The following is a 19,268-nucleotide window of genomic DNA, read 5'->3' on the forward strand; positions in this document are numbered from 1 at the left end:
CTATCAGTGGTCACTTTTCTTTTACCTTCACCCAGTAGTCTGAAACGTCATCTTTTCTTGTGCTCAGTCGAGAGTTTGTTTGTTTATTTTGATCGTATTCATTCAGTTCTGATGGCCTCATCATGTCCCACCCAAACCTAAATCCAGTTTGGTCAGCGACCCCCCCACACACACACAGGTGAGGGAAGTGGTTCGGATTTTCAGGCTATTTTATTTCTGGGTGACATTACGGGGTGGGTCTGTGTATCAGTCGAAGAGCTTCTGAGCCCCCTGCCCGCCCCCCAGCCCGTCTCCGGCCCCAGCCAGGACCCCTTACTGTACTTTATACTTGCCAGCTTTATTCCAGTCTAGTAACATGAGCTCCTGACGGTGGTGGTGAGTGCGAGAGTCATGTTTCTGTTGTCTTTTCTCTTGCTTGGTTGGGGCTGCGGTGAGAGAGTGTCTCTGAGGCATACTTTCCCGCCTCTCTTACACTAGGATCTGCACACCTCCTCTCAAACACTCTTCTGAGCACGCTCAGCGGGAAGGTTTGTCCACACCTATTAATCCTCTCTCAGTGTCCAGCTTCCTGTTAGTACCAGCTGGTTTGCATGTTTTTGCTTGTTCAGATGAAACAGTTCAAGAAACAAACTCATATCCAACTCTCGAGAAATGTCTTTTTTTGTACACTTTCGTTTTCGATTTTTTTTTATTAGTTACAACTCCAAAACACCTGTTGTCCAGTAAAACATTTCACACCTCCCCTGCCTGTTCTTAGAGTGTATGTCTCTGTGGGACTGACTGAATGCATGCACTGTGGTAGCTGTCCTGGTAGCCGTAGCTCTGGAACATGCATTGTTGAGTTGATATTACAGGGTCTCCGACAGCCCGCCACAGCACGGCTGTCTGAAGGATAGCGTGGGGACCAGGAAGACAGGGGCTCCATATTTTCAATGTTGCCGAGGGGCTTCGATCCATGTTCTCGCCATCAGCCACCACCACCTCCCCTCACACTCCCTGCTCCCCCAGTCCAGCACTGGGTCACCACCCCCAGCTCTAGCCTTCCTGACTGAGATCTCTGTTGATAGCGCCCGGCTCTAGTAAAAGAGAACAGAACCAGGATCGGAAGGAGTCTGACAGTTCGTCCTTGTTCTTCTCTTCCTCATATGGTTCTTGAACAGAGCAGGTCTCTTCTTCTTTCTTAAGGCCCGTCCGGGCCCTCGATGCCTTGGGTCCTTTGCCAGCTCGCATCCAGCCTGTCAAGGGAACAGGTCCACGTGGCAGTCCTGTCTACACGGTGTAGTTCCAGGGAAGGAGGGGAAATGAGACATGGTGAGAAAAGGGATTCAGATCTTAAGAGCCTCAGTCTGCAGACGGGGAATGCACTGGGTCCTAGTGAAGGTTAGCATTTGTTCTTACTGTTGGTGAAGATAAAGGAGAAGCCTTTACATGTGCTCTCCAAGGAACGGGTGGGGGTGGGAGGGGGGCAAGTGGCGTCAGAGTGGCAACCTTCACAGTATGGAAATTATTGGCACAGCTCCATGGGGGGGCGGGGACAAGAGGGAAGAGGAACCTGTGACGTTCAAAGAGGAGGCCACAGTTTCCCTCCATCTTGCCAGGAAGATTTCCCGGTCCTGCAGCCTCTGCCCTCAGCTCAGGGGCATGGGGAGTCCATGTCTCTGGACATGCTGTCTTCCCTACATTTGTGGGGACAAGCCATAACAGAGTGCCAGAGGTCTCTTCGAGCTTTTGCAGATGGCCCGAATCTTCACAAGCTGATGGGACGTGAAGTAGTCATTGTCACCTGGGACCTGCTCTTAAGTCAGGCTGGTTGGTGGCTCTCACCTAGTGCTGCAGGAGGACCCCGTGGGACCCCAGCCTTCAGGGGACAAGTTACCTATTGTGAGGGACTGAAGCCCAGGACGTCATGCGTCCATGGCAGTCCCAGCGGAGTGTGAGGTTTCAGAGTGGAACGGAGGGTAGCTCCGTGGAGAGAGGTCGTTGACACGGTCAGCACGAACAGGGATTGCAAGTGAGAGGGCCGGTCAGCCACTGAATAGAAGGAGGGCCCGGAGGCCCAGGAAGGGAAATCTGGAAAGACCTGTCCTGCAGGGGGGGTGTGGGGGGAGGCAGTGGGAAATGGCTGGAAGCAGCAGGCTGCCGGGGCTGCTAAAGGGGCAGACTGACAAAGGCTGCGGAGCAGGAAGGAGGGTGGGACAGATGGCAGAGGGAGCGCAAATCCCCCTTATTGGCCTAAATCCGGGGTCTGGCTCTGTAGGAAAATGGCTTTGCCACCCTGTGACTGGACATCCTAACCGTTTTAGTTCCAGTAGGTACAATGAACAAAAGTAAAATTCAACTCAGGAGGGAGAAGAAATAGTTGAACTTGAACCATAAAGGAGAGTAGATGTGGGTGCACACGAAGCAGGCCTGCCTGTCCCGCCCCAACCCTCCCAGGGTATTTTCCACGTTCGCCATGACGCCCTTCACCTTACCTGTGCTAGGGGCTGAGGGCTGTGAACAACAGCGTCCCACACACACTCCTGCAGCTGCCAGAGGGACCCGGGAATTACTTGCCTCCTTGGTGGCATACGTTTTAGGGTTCCCGGGTGTTGCTTTCAACAAGCAGGTGTTGAAGGTTTGCTGTACCAGGCACCAAGGAATATAAAGGCAGACATGTCTTGCCTTCAGTGGTCTGAGGATCTGGATCCCTCCTGCCGAGAGTCCCTATTTCCCACGATGCATTGTTCCTCACACTGTCGGCTTCATGTTAAAAAGGAAAATGGATCCACGTGCTGCCTTCATTTCTGAAGATGGCTTTTCTGTGCTTCCATCAGCAGGATCCGATATCCAGGAAGAAGCGCTGCAGGGCAGTCATCTCTTCTTCCCTACCCAGCCTCCCTTGTGCTAGCAGCAAGCATCCTCTGGAATGAGGCCCCCAAGACGGCCCGTCTGGGGGTAGGATCACGGGGATGCCCTCTCGCTGGGGAAGAGCCCCTTCTGTGGTCATGGCATAGAGCCAGCACAGCAGCCCGGAGGGAGAGCAGATCCCTGACCCGTTAGAGCAGCTGCTGCAGCCAGCCAGACTTACCTCTCAGACCACTGCCTTGTGTCCTGGGGATGGGCTCTCGTTTCTCAGTTGGTCATTAAAATCTTCATTTCTGGGAGGGCCAGGTCTTTCACCATCAAGAGGCCCGCCTTGGATTTCAGTCACCCCAGTGAATTTATAATAATGTGTGGAGCTGCCCGCTGCTGACCTCTGCTTCATTCATTTTCCAAGGGCTTTTGGACCAACCCTGTTGAGGATAAAATACATCAGCTGTGATCAATAATTTTGTAATAGAAACACCCATGCACTTGATAAATCAACTGTAGTGCAATTAGTGACTAGCCTTGAGGCCCAGACCTCAGTAGAAGTTAATCCTAAAGTGAATGGAGTGGGGGGATGTTAAGGGTCTTTTAAATCAGTGGAATTCTTTTCAGAGGGTGACACATCCGTGCCTGCCCCCTGAGCTGGTTGGCCCCCTCTCTCATGCTGGCTCAGGAGCCCAGGCTCTGCCATCTGGAGGAGGGGTAGAAAGTGTGGTGGTGCCCTTGGAAGCTCCGTAAGGGCACAGAGAGCACGACAGAGATGGGCGGGGCACCCCCTCCTTGCACCCTGGGCTCAGTGGGGCCACTGCAGGGTGTGGGGAGCCCCAAAAGCTGGTGAACCCACGTGTTGGTGAGAGTCATCAAAGGTGCACAGGCCTCGGTGTGTCGTGGCTCCTTGCGTTTCTGTGGAGGTTAGATGGCCATGTCCATGACTGCAGCTAGCCCAGGAGGCAGGCAGGAAGGCAGAAGTTTTGGGCCTGGTTTTGCATGTTTGTTTTTAAGAGAAAGCGGATCTGCAGAATGGTTGTGTGACTTTCCCAGAGTCACCCACCTGTTACCTGGGGAGCAAGTCTATGGTCAAGGGTGAAGAATCCTGACCTTGAACGTAGGTGTCTGGCCTCCTTTAATAGCCCTGCAGAGAAATCATGTCTGTTCATGAAGAACTCACCTGCCGCCCAGACGCCCCCCACATGCAGAGTGTGCGGGGAGAGCCCGGTAGCCTTGGGGCTGGCGCTGTGTTGGCCAAGGACTCAGGCCCCTAGACCTCACAGGCCCATCTATCAGTGTAGATTTCAGAGCTAGGCCTAGGGCACATCTGCCACGGGATTTAGTTCAGCAGATATTTATTAAGTGGACAACAACAGTAGTTATTATTACATGTGGCAGGCACTGTGCTAGGCCTTGAGTCAGGGTGCTTTGGGCGGTATCAGAAAATCCAGCTCAGCGTTGATAAATAGTAGAGGGGATTCATTGGCCAACATCCTGGAAGCTCTGTAGAAGAGTGGGCTTCGTGGGTACACTGCTGGGGCTCTTTTTCTGCAGTTCCCTTGGCTTTGTCCTCCTTTTGCCTCAACATTGTCTTGATGTTGGCTTTCCTACGGTGGCAAAATGGACTCAACAGTTTTCTGCTTCACACCAACCTGCCTAGACGAAGAGGGGTCAGATGGTCCTGAATTTTAGCAGAAGTCCAGAGCTTTGTGCTGCTTGGCTAAGGCCTGGTTTGTGAGAACCAGTCATTGAGGGTGGGATCCAACCCCCTCTGAACTGAATAGCAGGAGAAGGATGGATTTCCAGAGGACAGTCTGGGTGCAGATAAAGGGGGGGAAGGGAGAATGCTGCTGGGTGGGCAGGCATGAAGCCCACCATGGCCCTGGAAAATCCCAGATGAATCCAGAGCACAATCCCTGCCCTCAAGCGTCTCGAGACCCAGCCTAGCGTGGAGGCTAACAGGTAGTTACGGTATAATGCGGTATGTCCAGTCACAGAAAGGGCACAGGGGAGGGAGTGACTGGCTTTGTCTGGGAAGGTTTCACAGAGGAGTGACAGTTTCTACTTTTTTTTTTTTTTGAAAGATTTTATTTATTTATTTGTTTGTTTGTTTGTTTGTTTGTTTATTTGACAGAAAGAGCCAGCCAGCAAGAGAGGGAACACAAGCAGGGGGAGTGGGAGAGGCAGAAGCAGGCTCCCAGCAGAGCAGGGAGCCCGATGCGGGGCTCGATCCCAGGACTCTGGGATCATGCCCTGAGCCAAAGGCAGACGCTTAACGACTGAGCCACCCAGGGGCCCCAACAGTTTCTACTTTTAAAGGACAAATAGGAGTTCCCCAAGAACCAGGGGGAGCAGCATGTGCAAAGCCACCAGAGCCCAGAGTGGAGGGGTGAATCTAAAGCCCGACAAATGGTTCGCTGCAGCTGGAGAGTAAAATGCAATGGGGTGCGGATGGGGGCATGGGGGGCAGCCGCAGATGAAGCTGGAGGGCTGGCAGGACAAGAGCAGAGGGCCTTTGGTGCCATGTTAAAGAGCCTGGATTCACGCAGGCAACCGGGAGCCTAGAGAAGCCTGAACCCAGAAAGTGACATCAGATTTGTATGTTAGCCAAACCTTGCCATCAGGGTAGACTAGAGAGATCGGACTAAAAGCAGGAGGACAAGTGACAGCCAATGTAGAGGAAACACTCCACGAATGTTCTTCTGTTGCTGCCCAGGAAGAGCGGCTTCAGGCCTTCGGCTCTTACCCATTAGTTGATGAGCTCTGGGCTTGGCGTCATGCTGGGGTCTGGGGTGGGATGCAGAATTTCAGGGCACAGTCCTTGCCTTCCACAAGCTCCCAGTCTTTTGGGGAAGGACAGAGCACACAACTGATACAAGAGCTGGTCTTCAGTGAGACTGCACGCCCGCCTGGTCAGAGAGCACTCAGCAGGCAGGGAGGCTCAGACAGGAGGTTTGACTTAGATGGGCCCTGCAGGGTTTGGAGTGGGAGATGAGAGGACATTGCAGGTGAGAGAACTTGCATAAAAGGTTGGCAGTGGGATGAGAAGCCAGTGCTGGGGTGACAGTGGGAGGCTGTCTGCTGGGCAGTGGGTTATAGGCTTGATGAGGTCAAGGCAGGCTAGATTCTGGGGAACCTTGAAAACTAGATCACTACAGTCATATTGGTGGGAGAGAAAGGTTCATATGCTTCATGGCGGTGGAGCTTGGTAAGAACGGAGCCAGCTAAGGGTGATCAGCCTGGCAGCGCCCCCACAGAACATAGCTTGACCCTTCCCTAATCCCTGGGGCTGGGTTCGTGACCTGGAGCAAGGGAAGGGGAGCAAGGCTGACACAGGAGGGCATTCCCTCACCATGCTCCACCTTAGTTTTCTGTGACTCTCCTTTGCTTGTGCCAACAAGTTATTATTCATTCCCTACTTGGGGCTATTGGTCTCCACTCCTGGGCCCTCATGGCAGTCACTGCCAGTCCACCTCCTTCTGTCCTTGTCTTTGCTCCCTCCATTAAAATTGACTCAGAGTGCCAGGAAGGCACACCTGATTAACCCTACCCAGGGTGCCCCTCCTCAACACAACGCCATGTCCTCGGTCTCCTTCCTGATTGGTGAGGTCTTCTAGACGAAAGGTGGGGTTCCGACTCCATGGAACATGTTTTGCATGTATCTCGGAGTGGTACCTGCCCTCTCCAACAATATAAACCATCGGTACTCCAGGAGGCAAAGTCAGCCTCATTCTTAGTGTAGATGACTAATTATTATGCAATCGGAGAAAGCAGAAAATAAAGGGGCCCTTTGTTCCTGGATGCTTATTAATATTAATAAAAAGGTCTCCCCCTGCCAGCTTGGAATCCTGCAGAACAGGAGGTGGGCAAATAATACTTTTGAACAGCTGTGATTGGCTGTTGGAATTAGATCTGTCAGGATGGGGGAGCCACAATGAAATCCACTCTGTGGCACGGATCAGAGGGTTCCAGTCAGCATCTCAACATTCACACCCACCTGCAAGGTCCCATAAGGGAAAGATATCTTGCAAGTGGTTGACAGAATGCTAGAGACACTTCTCAGCCAATTGTAATACATGATGATAATAGTAACATGTTCATAATAACTCCCACATTATGAGTGAGCCAAGTACTGTGCTAAGCCCACCTGCCTTACCCCATCTAATTCTCCTAATCCTATGAAGAGGGCACCATCATTCCCATTCCCATTTTTAAAATTTTAAAACTGTGGCTTAGCCAGCTTGTCAGAGGTAGTAGAGACAAGATCGGAACCTGGGTCTGTCTCATCACATCTGTGCCCTCAACCATGTCAGCGGATGCTCCGTCTTACCAGCCCCTCCGATTCGTGAGCAGAGGTCTGCATTCTTAACACATACTCAAGGGCAAACCATCACTGCCCATCAACTTAATTCTCTGTATCCTTGGGGGGAAGAGAGAACCCAAAACCATTTACAAGAGGCCTCAGGAAGCATTATATGCACATTTTGCACCTGCTGCTCCTGTTGCAGACTTAAGGTCATGGTTCTGTCTGGCTTTGGCTGACATTTCTGATCTGGCTTCCCGTCCCTGAATCCTTTTCAGACCACAGGCAGACAAAGGAGGCCCAGAGGAGGCGTGGTCGGATAAGAGGGAGCCAGCCTGAAAGTTATTATTATTATGAAAGGAACCTTTAGCTGAAACAAGACTGAAGGAAGTTAGCCACTGCCCAAAAGAAACTAGGCAATGGAGCAGGGGAGGGCCTCTCTGGGCAAGACAGACCTTCTCCGGTTCTCCTTAGGGATGAGTCAACATCCCTTCCTGTGCGCGGTGAGGACTGAATCTGGAAGGTCGCTGGGAAGCCCAGCCTAGCCCTGGGGCTGGGAGCGGATTGGCCGCCCAGTTGCTAGGGCTTTGCTTCGGACCAATGGCCGTGGAGGGGCGGGGCTGGAGGCGGTAGCAGCGGAATCCTCGGCCAATTGTCCTGTGGGGAGGCTGGGCTCCCGGTACTATGGCAACCGTGAGCAGGGGCTCATTTGTTTTGTAGATGAGTAATTACTACGCAATTAGAGAAAGCTAAAAATAAAGGGGCCCTTTGTTCCTCGTTACTTATTAATATTAATAAAACGGTCTGTCCAGGTCTGTGGTAAGCAATCAGTGCAGACCTGTGCGCCTGTGGTAGAGCACTGTGTGAGGCAAAGGCTGCCCAGCCCCACTTTCGGCTCTCTTTCTGGAAGTTATTTCTGACTGTAACCTGCAGAGGGTTGGCATTCCAGGCCTTGGGGGAAAGAGAGGCTGAGTCTTACAGACGTATGGGATCCAGGATGCCCCGGAGTCAGGGGTCAGTTAGGCACTGACCCAGGTGGAAGGATCTGGCAATGTCAACTCAGCCTCCAGAAAAGACCCGAAACACAGCCGCCAAACCAGAAAACCTGGACCGATATTGGAGGATCCAGTTTCGTTGTGTATCCTTGGCCACACTGTTTGACTTTCCTGGGTCCAGATTGTTCCTCTCCAGGCACATGAAATAGTCTTTAGTCCTTAAACCTTCCACAGAGGCAGCCCCCGAGATTTCAATGTCTCCCCGACCACCTGGCTCCCAGAAAAACAAGTCAGGCTTGAATATGAGTGGCTGGAGGGTTACAGCGGGTTCAGGCCCCACAGCTGTCAGTGCTCTGGCCTTGGGACAGAAACAGCTCAGAGGCTTCTCTTATATCCCTTCACCTAGGGGACGAGGTTGCCTTGGGGATTAATCAGATAAAGAAGGATGATAAACAATTTTTTTTTTAAAGAGGTTAAGAGCATGAAAGAGTATGGAATCAGAAGACTTGGTTCTGGTCTAGTTCTACCACCCAACAGGCTGGGTGATTTGGGGGCAAAGGGTTTCAGACTAGAGGGTGTTTGAGGACCTTTCAACTCTAGCTCTAGGTAGCTGCTGTTGCCACAGCTTTCGATCCCTTTTTAAGGGGGGGGCGCGGTGCGATAGTGACAGTGCCTTAAGAGCTAAGAAGAGTGACTGGAGAGAGAGCCAGGGGCTTCCAGGTGATGAGAATGTATTTGAAAACAGCGCCACATTGTTTTCATGCATGGAGGCAGTGAGAGGCACAGAAATATTTCCAGAATCGTGGGTATCACTGAAAGAACCTGTAGTCAGATTCCCATCTTTGGGTGGGGTTGATTAAACATTTAGGGTTTAGCTCTCCGGATGGTATTTATTAATAAAGGTGGACCTGTTAATAGCTACTGCCGGTGAGCAGATCTGAGACTGGGGCCAACACCATGGTTCTTGAACTTTGCAGCTTGTTGGAATCACCGGGAGAGTTTTTAAAATCCCTGGTATCCAGGCCACACTGCAGACCCATCAAATCAGGATCCACTAGGGTCAGCCCCAGGCCTCAGTAGCAGAGAAGGCTCCCTTGGTCAAGTCCAATGTCTAACCGTGGACTCAGGTACCACCAGCTTCTTTCCAGATGTAAAGCCTCACGCCATCTCTGTGACTTTGTCACCAGCACCCATACCTGAGTGGATAAATAGAGCCAAGCCAGGAGAGCTGGTCTGGATTCTCGGCCTGCAGCCGGCTGTCCTGCCCTCCCGGGTCCTCCCAACAGGGCCAGGAAGTCCCTCCGTCCAGGGCAGGCTGAAGGGGTCTTTGTCCTCACAGGACTTGAGGACTGGCCTGTCCTGGCTGAGATTAAGAGCAGGTACATACAGAACCCACAGCCCAAAGCGGCGGTAAACATGGAGGCAGCCGCCCTCCTTGACTGTCTGATGAATGGGGGCCTTTTGGTAAGGTTGGCATTTGTTTGTTATTAAAGACCTAATTAGAAACATGAGAGGGAGCTGAATGGCTCCGTGCTTGGCTAATTAGTGACATGTATACGCCCGCTTTGAACTTCAAGGACACAGAGCTATTAGTGCTTACATCAAAAATGGATTAAACTCCTGTGCCTTTATAATCATTAAAGACGGGCTGCTCGAGTGGAAAGCCTTTTGCACAGGTCCTCAAGGGGCTGGCCCTCGGGCATCCTCCCCACCCTACCCCCTGGTTGTGGAGCCCGGGGCAGTGAGTTTCCATCCAGCAGGATCGGGCAGTAAATACTGATGATCCTAGGGCAGTCCAGCGCCCCCGCAGGACTCCCCCCATCAGAATCAGTGGTCTTTTGGGACTGAGACCAGGCCTCTGGTCACACATTCTGGAGGAGTCCCTCTAAGGGCGCAGGTATGGGAGGGCTTCCTTCCTGTCTGGCAGCGCCCTCTCCTCCCTACGCTGACCACAGCCAGCCTGCCTGCCTGCTTTGTTCTGTCCAGCCTTGTTCTGGGATGTGGCACAGAGGAGAGTGGTCTAATCCTTGGCGACAGACGCCGTCCCCTCTCTCGTGTGACAGGCATGGCTCAAACCCCAGTCTGAGAGCCCCCAGTCTGATGGGGGAGGCACCACCACCAGGGAGCTTCGATGCAGAAAGGGCAACAGAGCCCACACCCTCCAGAGCTGGCACTCCAAAGAGGGAGGTTTGGTGTCTTGTCCTTGCGACCTGCCTGCGTCAGAGAAAGATCCAAATAAACGCGAGTTGTCTTGTCAGACTACGATGGAAAGAGGGGCAGCCGAGCAGCAGGGTTCTGTCTGAAGGGCAGCCAGGAGTTGCCTTGATGTCCAAGGGAGAGCTGGCTTCAGTCTGGTCAGAAACACTCCCAAGACACGTTCCCTCCCTGCTACAGCCCTCAGTTTCCTCATCTGTAACCCAGGGTAATAGGACCCATCTCACAGGTTGTCAGGAGCGTGAGAAAAGATGGCTAAACACCCACGCAGTAGGTGCTCCGTACATGTTCCGTTTCCAGCCTGGCACCTTCAGAAGCCGCAGCTTCTAGAACTTTGTGCCTCTTGTCTCCAGACCCTATTGCCCACCGTAGTAGGAGGCTTTCCCCCGCTCCACCTTCCCTAACTGGGACAGGGTGTTACCACATGCTTACGGAGCTTTTCCTCATGCCTGCGAATCCTACAAGCCCGCAGTTCTGGCCTTGAACTTCATAATGCTTTCGTTTCATAGCACGCAGCGCAGGAAGCTCACACCGAGCCTGCAGTGAGTGGGATCACTTAACAGGAGGCAGGCTAGGACCCCACGCCTCTGGTGAGGGCAGGCAGGCTGCGAATGAGCGAGCAAGCGCACAGCCCGGCAGCACAGAGGGTGGCTGGGTTCACGTGGGGAAAAGCCAGACTGGTTTCTCTTTTGACAAGATAGAGCTGGATGTGCCTCAGGGACATAGGCAGTCACCAGATCAAAAGAAAGCAAGGGACACTCTCAGGATTCAACTAGGAGACACTCGGAGCAACCGAAGTGTTCTGGAGAGGGAGAGGGAGAAGGAGAGGGAGTCATTCGGGCACCACACTCCCTGTCCTTATTTCCTTTCGGCGCTCAGGTCAGGGAGGGCGGGAACTGGAAGCAGGGGCCTCCCGCACTGCCCAGCCAGGTGGCCATGGAGGCCACAGCCTGTCTCCCCAGGGCCGCCTGCACTGCTGCCTGGGTGCTGGTGGGTTCTGCTGGGTCTCCCCATCTGCCGCTCCTTGCGAGTTCTAACCCATGTGGGCCTGGAGTCTGAAACCGGTGAATTTAGAGAAGAGGCAGCAGGATGTGAGTGTTAAAACCACCTGCTTCAGCCAAACCGTAAACATCTGTCTCTCAGGTTGACTTCCCCTGCGTTCCGAGGTGCCTTAGAGGCTCAGGGCTGAGGCACCGTTGAATCAACCGTTCACTTCTGAGAGGGATCACGACCACCCCCTTGCATTTGAGACCAGAGGCCTGAGCCGGGCAGCCTGCTGAGGTCCCTTCGACTGGTGAAGCTGTTGCAGCCCGGCAGACAGTTCACGTTGGCTGAGCCAACGCCAGGCAAGCCCCAGTGACCCACATCATGGCCTTTCCTTTCCTGAGGCCCCTCTCCCCCTCCTTCCTCAGACACATGCAAACAAGGTCTGTCCCTCAGGACCCTTGGGGTCTGGGAGAAACGGAAACCTGACAGTGATTCCAGAAATTTCCTTCTTTGCCCTCATGACAAAGCCTGGTTTCTTTGGCTACCAGGCCCAGGCCCACTCAAGGCTACTCCATCCCCAGAATTTACACCATCAGCAGATGGCAGCTAACTACTAACCCCTCTCCTCCCCTCGCCTACCTTCCCAACCAACCCCAGCCTGGTCCTTTGTGAGGGGGAGACTCATCCACAGACCCAAGTCAGGGCCGATAATAAAAAAGCACCAAGATAGAGAACAAGCTGTTTATTTTCTGTTGAGATTTTATCTATAGTCCTAGCCACAAAGCTCTCCTCAGGTGGGTTCATTGTGGGTGTTTGGGGCTTTCTCCTCACACTGATCTGAGTGGTGGTGTGACTCTCCAAGTTCGCCTCTAACACATGATGTGAGGGCTTTAGAACCAGCCAGTAGTGACGTTATCTCTTCAGAGGGGTGTGATTTGACCAGAAGCTTAGACCATCCTTCTACATAATAATTAGTCCCAAGTCCTCTGGTCTGCGGTCCATGCATTCCCTGCTTGAGATTCGCCAGCATTGACCGGCAGACAGCAGCAGCAGCCACGGCGGTCTAAAGCAGGTCAGGTGTCGCGAGAACAAACAGAAACTGCAGTCTTCTAAGACCGTGGCACCGCTGTAAATGACATCTGGAGTATTTGTGACACTGACTTTCCTGTCAGCCCCTTGCGTGAGCAGACGCTCTCCACGTGTCCTGTGCGGTATTTAAGATGAGCCAGGCATCCGTGGATCTGTCCAGACTCGTTGATGTCATACATACTCATAATATATTTGTTTGTGTATGGAGACAGGGAAAAGGAAATGTCATCACAGTACTCTCTTAATCCTCCCCCAGTTTCAAAGTGCTTCTTCCCCTACTCTTCTGAAATAGCCTGAATTTTAGCAGAGCTTATATATAACGTATATATATATATTATAGATATATATTAAATTGATCGTCCCTGCATCTGGGTCCCCGAACTGATTTGATTCTAATTGAGTGTCATACAGTTTTCCCAGGTTGGATGTGATTGCTAGTACTCTCTATCTATCTCTCCCACCTTCAGGCTAAGCTCTAGAAGGAAAGTTAGAGCCAGGATCCCTGGGACATAGCGGCCAGGCAGATTGCTGGAGCGTAACCCCCCTTGCTCTGCTGGAGACATGCTGTCATAATTCACGGGGGAGTAGTTCTCCTTAGCAGGAATAGGATTATCTTTCCATGCTGACCTTTCCCATTTGACCATCCATTGATTTATAGTGGGCCCTACTTTCAGAGGGCAGGAGAATCAGAGCGGGGTCCTCGACTCTGTTCCCAATAAGGCCTTGGCGGCCCAGCTGCCACTCTCCAGAGCGCATGAGCAAGGAGTGGCTGGCTGTTAAGAGGGACCCATGGAAGTCTCCGCTGTTGACAGCCAGTTGGCATGATGGACCCAGCATCACTGAGCACCCAGTGTTGTAGGAGTCTTTTTCTTTTTTTAAGATACAAGAGCACGCACAAGTCGGGGGCAGGGCAGAGGGAGAGGGAAAGAGAGGAGAGAAGCAGACCCCCCTACTGAGCACAGAGCGGGACACAGGGCTGGATCTCATGAACCTGAGGTCATGACCTGAGCTGAAATCAAGGGTCCGACGCTTAACCAACTGAGCCACCGCAGCCGCCCCTGCTGTGGAGTTTTTAATGAAGGCAGGGAGAAGCCTGATACTGACAGGGTGACCGTAGAGGGGAGAGTTGGAGGGGCAATGACCTTGACCCCTTTTTCTCTGGCATCAGGCTATCAACATAGCCCCTTTACTCATTCCTTTTTCAGTTTCTTTACATTCCTTAAGGCAAACAAAACCCCCTAAAACCAATATGTTGAATGAACACAGTCCTGCCCTCAATATCGCAGGGGCTTCTGTCCCCGGTCCTCCATTCCGTCAGGAGCTGGGGGTTGGGAATGGGAGTCCTGACACCAGTCAGCCCAGACTCCCTTCTCCTCGGCCCTGAAATGCCCTGTGTCTTGAGTTCTGTTTTGGCAGCATGTTACCCTCAGAGCTGGACTGGGCGAGGACGGGCCCACCGTGGCCTGTGCCACGCCGCTAGCAGCCCCCGCTCCTGGCAGTGTGCCAGGGACCACCAGGGCCTCCTGCCCCAGATGAAACCTGGCAGCCGCAGATAATTCACAAGGTGGGTGATTGAAATTGTCCTGAGGGCTGGCCCTGCCCTTTGGCGAAATGTGAGACTCACCAAACCAGGACCACGGTCTAATGCTGGGAATTGGCGGAGCCCTGGCTTGTCTCAGATACGTGGGCTGAGCTCAACTAGAGAGGATTTTGTAAACAGTTCCTTTCTGTGGATCAGCAATAATCCAATTTTCAGGTCCTGGAGCCAGACACTCCCAGAGGTTCCCCCCCTCATAGTCCTGGGCTCTAGCTTCCTGTGTCAGGTCCAGTGGCTTCACTTAGGGATCCTACAGACATCAGGACTTCCATGCTGTTCTTCCCCACCCCCAGTGACTAATTCCACTCTCAGGCAGGCACCTCCCTGGGTTTGCTTTAACACCCTGAGATACCCTTGAGCTTTGGATCGAGCCCCTACAGGTGAGGGCTTAAGCCTGCAGGACAGACCTTTGTTAGGGTCTCTGGGATAAGATTCTCTGGGTTTTCCTGGGTCAGCCATCAAGATGCTTCATTTGCTTGATAGACGGAAGTTCCTCCTTTTATCCACCTCAGAATGTTTCCCGCTTTAAGTCAAACGCATTTCCTCTCGTTGGCCTCAGTGAGGTTCCACGCCCTTGCTTTCCTGCCCCCCATGTCTCAGAGTCCTTCATCTGGGTCCAACAGGAGTCAATGCACCAGGCGGATGAATTGGATCCTCTTGTAAATCACTTCCTGATTTGTATGGCCAGTGAATTGTATTTTCCTATATCAGATTTTCCTAAGTCTGCCTATGGTACCTGTCTCACTGAGCTCTGCAAACACAACTATTTTAAAAATAGGCATGTTTGTTTTCAGCTTGACAAGTTACAAAGTGCTTTCTCTCTCTCCTATTCTCATGTAGCCCACCGAGAGGCAGGCTAAGGTAGACGGCGCTCACATGGTACAGATGAGGACCCCGGCCACTCAGGCGCTTACCCCGAGGCCCACAGCCGGAAGGTCAGGGCCAGGCTCTCACTCAGGTCTTCTGACTCCAAGTCCAGTGCTCCCTTTCTCTGCACCACAGCTGCCTCCCTGAGCATACCGGCTGCCTGGACCCGGAAAACCCAGAGGACGCTGGGGGTCTGGGGGCGAGGGGCGAAGAAGAACTTACCCAGAATTAAACCACTGGTGGGGATGCCGCCCAGAGCAGCTGGCGAACACGTAGCCCTGCTCCCCACAGCGAGCCCCCAATCTGCCTGGTGGCCACTCAACACTCATGGCTTTTGCAGCAGAAATGCCAAGGTGTTTGCAAGGCGTTGCCCTCTTCTGGGATGGGAGTCCTCATGTCCCGATTCATAAATCTCAGCACTGTTTATTTGGCAACACATACCAAGACCCCCTCCGTCCCAACACACACACACACACACACACACACACACACACCCCTAGAGCTGAGCAATAGACAAGGTACCCCTCCCCGTTGAAAGTGATGTCCCATCCCCCCTTCCTGCCCGGTCCTGGCCTGAGGGACTGTTTCCAGCCCCTCCAGAGGAGGCCCGGTGCCTGGGGAGAGGCACCCTCCACCAAGATACTTCACTGAGCATTGCCTGAAGGCTGACTGCTATAGCATGCCCCCTCAGGTCAGGGGCTCAGCGGCTGCCTTCTTGGCCTGCGTCCCCTCTGTCTCCTCCACTCAGGTCACACAGCTCAGAGGAAGAGAGAGGGTCCTCAAATGACTCCCCTTCCTGTGTAGCCAGCCGGTGTTCAGTACAAACTTCCCAAAAGAAGAGGACGACTTTGTCCCTAATGCCCCCCCCAATCGGATCAAAGGAACAGCTGGTGACCAGTTTGCATGCTGAGTGCCACTCCCTACTCTTTGCTGAGCGGTCAGAGCCGTCTGCTTGCTGTGAGCCTTCCCAGAGATGCATGGGTGTCTGGATGTCCTGTCTGGGGACTTAAACCTTCTTTCTGGAGCCTGGGTCTTCTGCCTACAGAGAGACGAGGAGGGAATTGTTGGTCGCAGAGCGCGGAGATGGGACTCCGTGCCCCTGGCCCGGGTGCTTCCTGCCTGCCAGCTGCGCCCTCTGGCGGGGACCTGCGGCCCGATCTTGTGCCCCTGGCTGGGGGAGAGCCTCCAGGTGACTTTGAGCAGGGAACAGGCACTGTGAGGAGTGAGTGTATAACAATACGGGACTTGGGGTTTCAGAGCTGTATTCTGATTGGGTACCTTCTTCACAGGGCCATTTGCTAACAGGTAACTGAGCAGGGAAGGGCGTTGTAGCCTGGGAGGGGCTGCTTATTGTGAAATCCCTTCAGGCCTCCGGGGCACACAGGACTGGGAGCGGAGGCTGGGATGGGCGGATATCACTGGCCCTCTTAGCTTCTAAGTGCACACAGGAGGCTGTTTCTGGACTGCATCCTTCTATGGACGTGCTGCATCGGGTCTGCAAGGCTGCTTCTGCTGGCTGGATCAGTCTCTGGGTGGCTTTCCCTGCTGGAAGGAACCAAGACCAAAACCCCCCTTCTCCCTACCCCTTGGATAGGTGTGCCTGCCCACAGTCTTCCTGCCAGAGGAGCAAGAAGCCAAAAAATGTTTCCATCTTCCACTGCGGGCCCCCTCCCCTAGGCTCTTTACCCTGAACAGAACTGGCTAGTGACTTTTCACAGCAGGGGTCAGCTGCCTGGTTAAACCAGGAGTCCACTGTCTGAGCCCACTCCGTTTTCCCTGGCCCAGAGGGGGGGAAAAAAGTGTTAGACCAAGATAATACCGCCTTTGAATATCTCGGCTTGATATTTGCCTCCATGAGTGAGAAAGGCCAAATGTTATCTGCAAGGTTAATCTTCTGTATTCAAAATTCCTGCCCCCTTTGTCTGCCAGTGCATTCGCAAATCAGCCATTCACTTGCTCTAAGCCTCTGTGATGTTTTGTCTATTGAACCTGTTTTTTCCATCTGCCAGTTGACTCGTTTCTCAGCTCCAGCTTCCAGGGGGCCTCACCTTGGAGCCTCCTGCCCCGAGGGCACCTGGAGGTATCAGTTTCCCTTTTCTCTGCTCAGTCAGGGCCAGATGCCACCTGGTGTGATCTCCTTTCTATTTCAGTCTCCTACCAGCCTGGCTTGGGCGCGTGGTCAGTCTCTTCCCATCCCCGGGCACACGTGGGTAAAAATCCATCCGCGTCTGGCTCTTCAAGGCCCGCCAGAAGTGGGGGGCTGCCAGCGCAGGTCCCTGGGGCCAGGCCTTGGCCAAGAGCGGGGCTGCAGATGTTGGAGGCAGCTGGTCACAGGGCAGAGAGGGAAATGCCACGGGAAGCAGAGGGGAGAAGACTGTAGTGAGAAGCAGCCCCTTCTAGCCAAAGTCATGGAAATACATGGTGTCCAGATTGTCTGGTTCTTTCGCATGGGTCAGCCTTAGCCCTGAAGTGGCTGGCCCCAGACTCACCTTTAGCTTTCAAAATCAATGAGAACTTACTTTGGCAATTAAAAAAAAATTTTTTTTTTCCTGTTTTGGAAAGAAAAAGTTTAAGCTACTAAGGGGAAATGAAAGATGAGACAAAATTAAGCTGGTTGCCGCCGTGGTATTCATTGAAGAATGAATGATGGAATTTGGGGGGGGCTAAAGATGGCAGCCCAGGCGGTGTCTCCTCCCGCTGCCCCTCCTCACCACCACTCTCAGGATCTGTGGCTGTGAAGTCTCCTCTCTAGAGCACAGGTGTACCCCTAGCTCTTCGTCTCAGGCTGGATTTATATGAGGTTGACTAACAGAAAGCAGGCATTTCGGTCCAAGATGCTTCAGCTGTAAATCGGTTCAGTCAGTATGCTCTGCATTCATACTTCTTTGTCTTTTTTTTTTTAAACAAAAGGAAAAAAAAGTTTAAACCCCCCCTTTCCTTCTACTGCAGGAGGTGAGTGTGTGGGTGTCCTGTAGAAACCATTGGCATTCACCCAGCTTCGGCCCCAGCCTCCAGATTCGCCATCCCCACCCCACTCCCTCCCTCCATCCCTTGCTCTCCACCCCAGAAGGGGACCCTTTGTCACCATCATTACGGTTACGTTAAGATGCCCAAATTTTCCATGACATATCCCATCCTCCGACCACGTTCAGTAGTGACGACTTTCATACAGGGATATAAATGAGGGTGGGGGGAGGACGTAGCCAGTGGGGAGGGGGGAAATGGTTTTGGCGGGGGGAGGCTGGAGAATGGAGATCTTTTTTCGTCTTTTTTTTTTTAAAACAAATTTGTCATTTAATGGATCCAAAAACAAACAAGAAAAAGTGAAACAAGAAAAAAATTTAAATCCCTTCCCCAAAAGATTTTTTTTTTCCTGGACACAAATTGCTTTGTTTCCTGTCATGTTTTAATATCAATATTAACACAATGTGTAGTCTAAAACTAGTTCCTTTGTAGTTTGCATGGGATGTGAATGCTGTCTCAACGTGCCCAGATCTAGACAAGACTGCATGAGCACCAATTCAGATGTGAAAACAAATCTCTCTCTCTCTCTTTTCCTCTCTCTCTCCCATATATATCTCTTTTTCTATTGTGATAATTTGGTGGGCAGTAAAGCACCTCCGGTTGGTTGCCGTAGTGTGTTGAATGACTGTTTTTTTATTCTCTCTCTTTTTGGAGCTCCGAGCTTCTTAGTAGTAGCCTGGGCTGAGTATTCTTGAGTCCCTGCTAATGTTTTCGCATGGCCTTGGTTGAGTGTTAGAAGTTGGGCCTCAGCTGTTTTTCTCGAGTGTTTGGCTTGTAATGACCGGTGCATGCCTGGCTTCTGGCCTCATACCCAGCTCTATTCTCTGCACACCAGTCCTGAATAGCTACAGTGCTCAACCGAATTTTGGCGCGCCCGCTTCCCCGGCAGGCTCCAACCCCGCGCGGCCCGGAGGCTTCCCGGGGGCCAACAGCCCAGGACCTGTCGCCGATCTGTACGGCCCTGCCAGCCAGGACTCCGGAGTGGGGAATTACATAAGTGCGGCCAGCCCACAGCCGGGCTCAGGCTTCGGCCACGGCATAGCTGTAAGTACTTCCCTCCCCTACCCTCCTGCCTCCTTTCCTGCCCATCTCCCGTGGGAGAGTGTACCAGAAGAGCCCAGGGTTGGGGGCCGAGGACAGTGGGCCCCCGCCCCCATCCATGTTCCATCAGCCACCTAGGGCTGAAGCCTCTCTGGATTTTCCCTGAGCAACCAGCACGTGGCCGTATGATGGAGTGGAAGGAGCATGGGCAGATCAAGTTCAGATCCCCACTCCATCACCTTCAGCCCGTGCAACCTTGAGCCTCTTATCCAATGGATTATCCATTGGAACTTCACTTCCCTGGCGGCAAAAC

The 19,268-nt window shown here is 52.8% G+C and overlaps 1 protein-coding gene across 8 annotated transcripts in view; it reads left to right on the plus strand.

The window, feature by feature from the left end:
* Positions 1 to 19,268, plus strand: part of MSI2 (musashi RNA binding protein 2) — a 387,367-nt gene that overhangs the window by 358,929 nt on the left and 9,170 nt on the right. For 2 of the 8 annotated variants that reach the window (XR_015721318.1, XM_087854524.1), the window contains exons 12-13: positions 478 to 527; positions 18,804 to 18,958. The exons of 1 other annotated variant lie outside the window; for it this stretch is intronic. Coding sequence is in view for 6 of the 7 variants with exons in the window: in XM_087854524.1 (XP_087710650.1) it covers positions 478 to 527; positions 18,804 to 18,911 (158 nt within the window). In the remaining variant the exon portion in view is untranslated. Of the gene's footprint in view, positions 1 to 477; positions 528 to 6,364; positions 6,442 to 18,749; positions 18,959 to 19,268 lie in introns of all 8 variants that reach the window. 5 more of the 8 variants (XM_045773328.2, XM_045773329.2, XM_045773331.2 and 2 more) reach the window with 3 other exon arrangements.

The sequence above is a fragment of the Ursus americanus genome, chromosome 23, assembly GCF_024610735.1.
Source record: "Ursus americanus isolate L20-20 chromosome 23, mUrsAme1.1.p, whole genome shotgun sequence".
Classification (NCBI taxonomy): Eukaryota; Metazoa; Chordata; class Mammalia; order Carnivora; family Ursidae; genus Ursus; species Ursus americanus.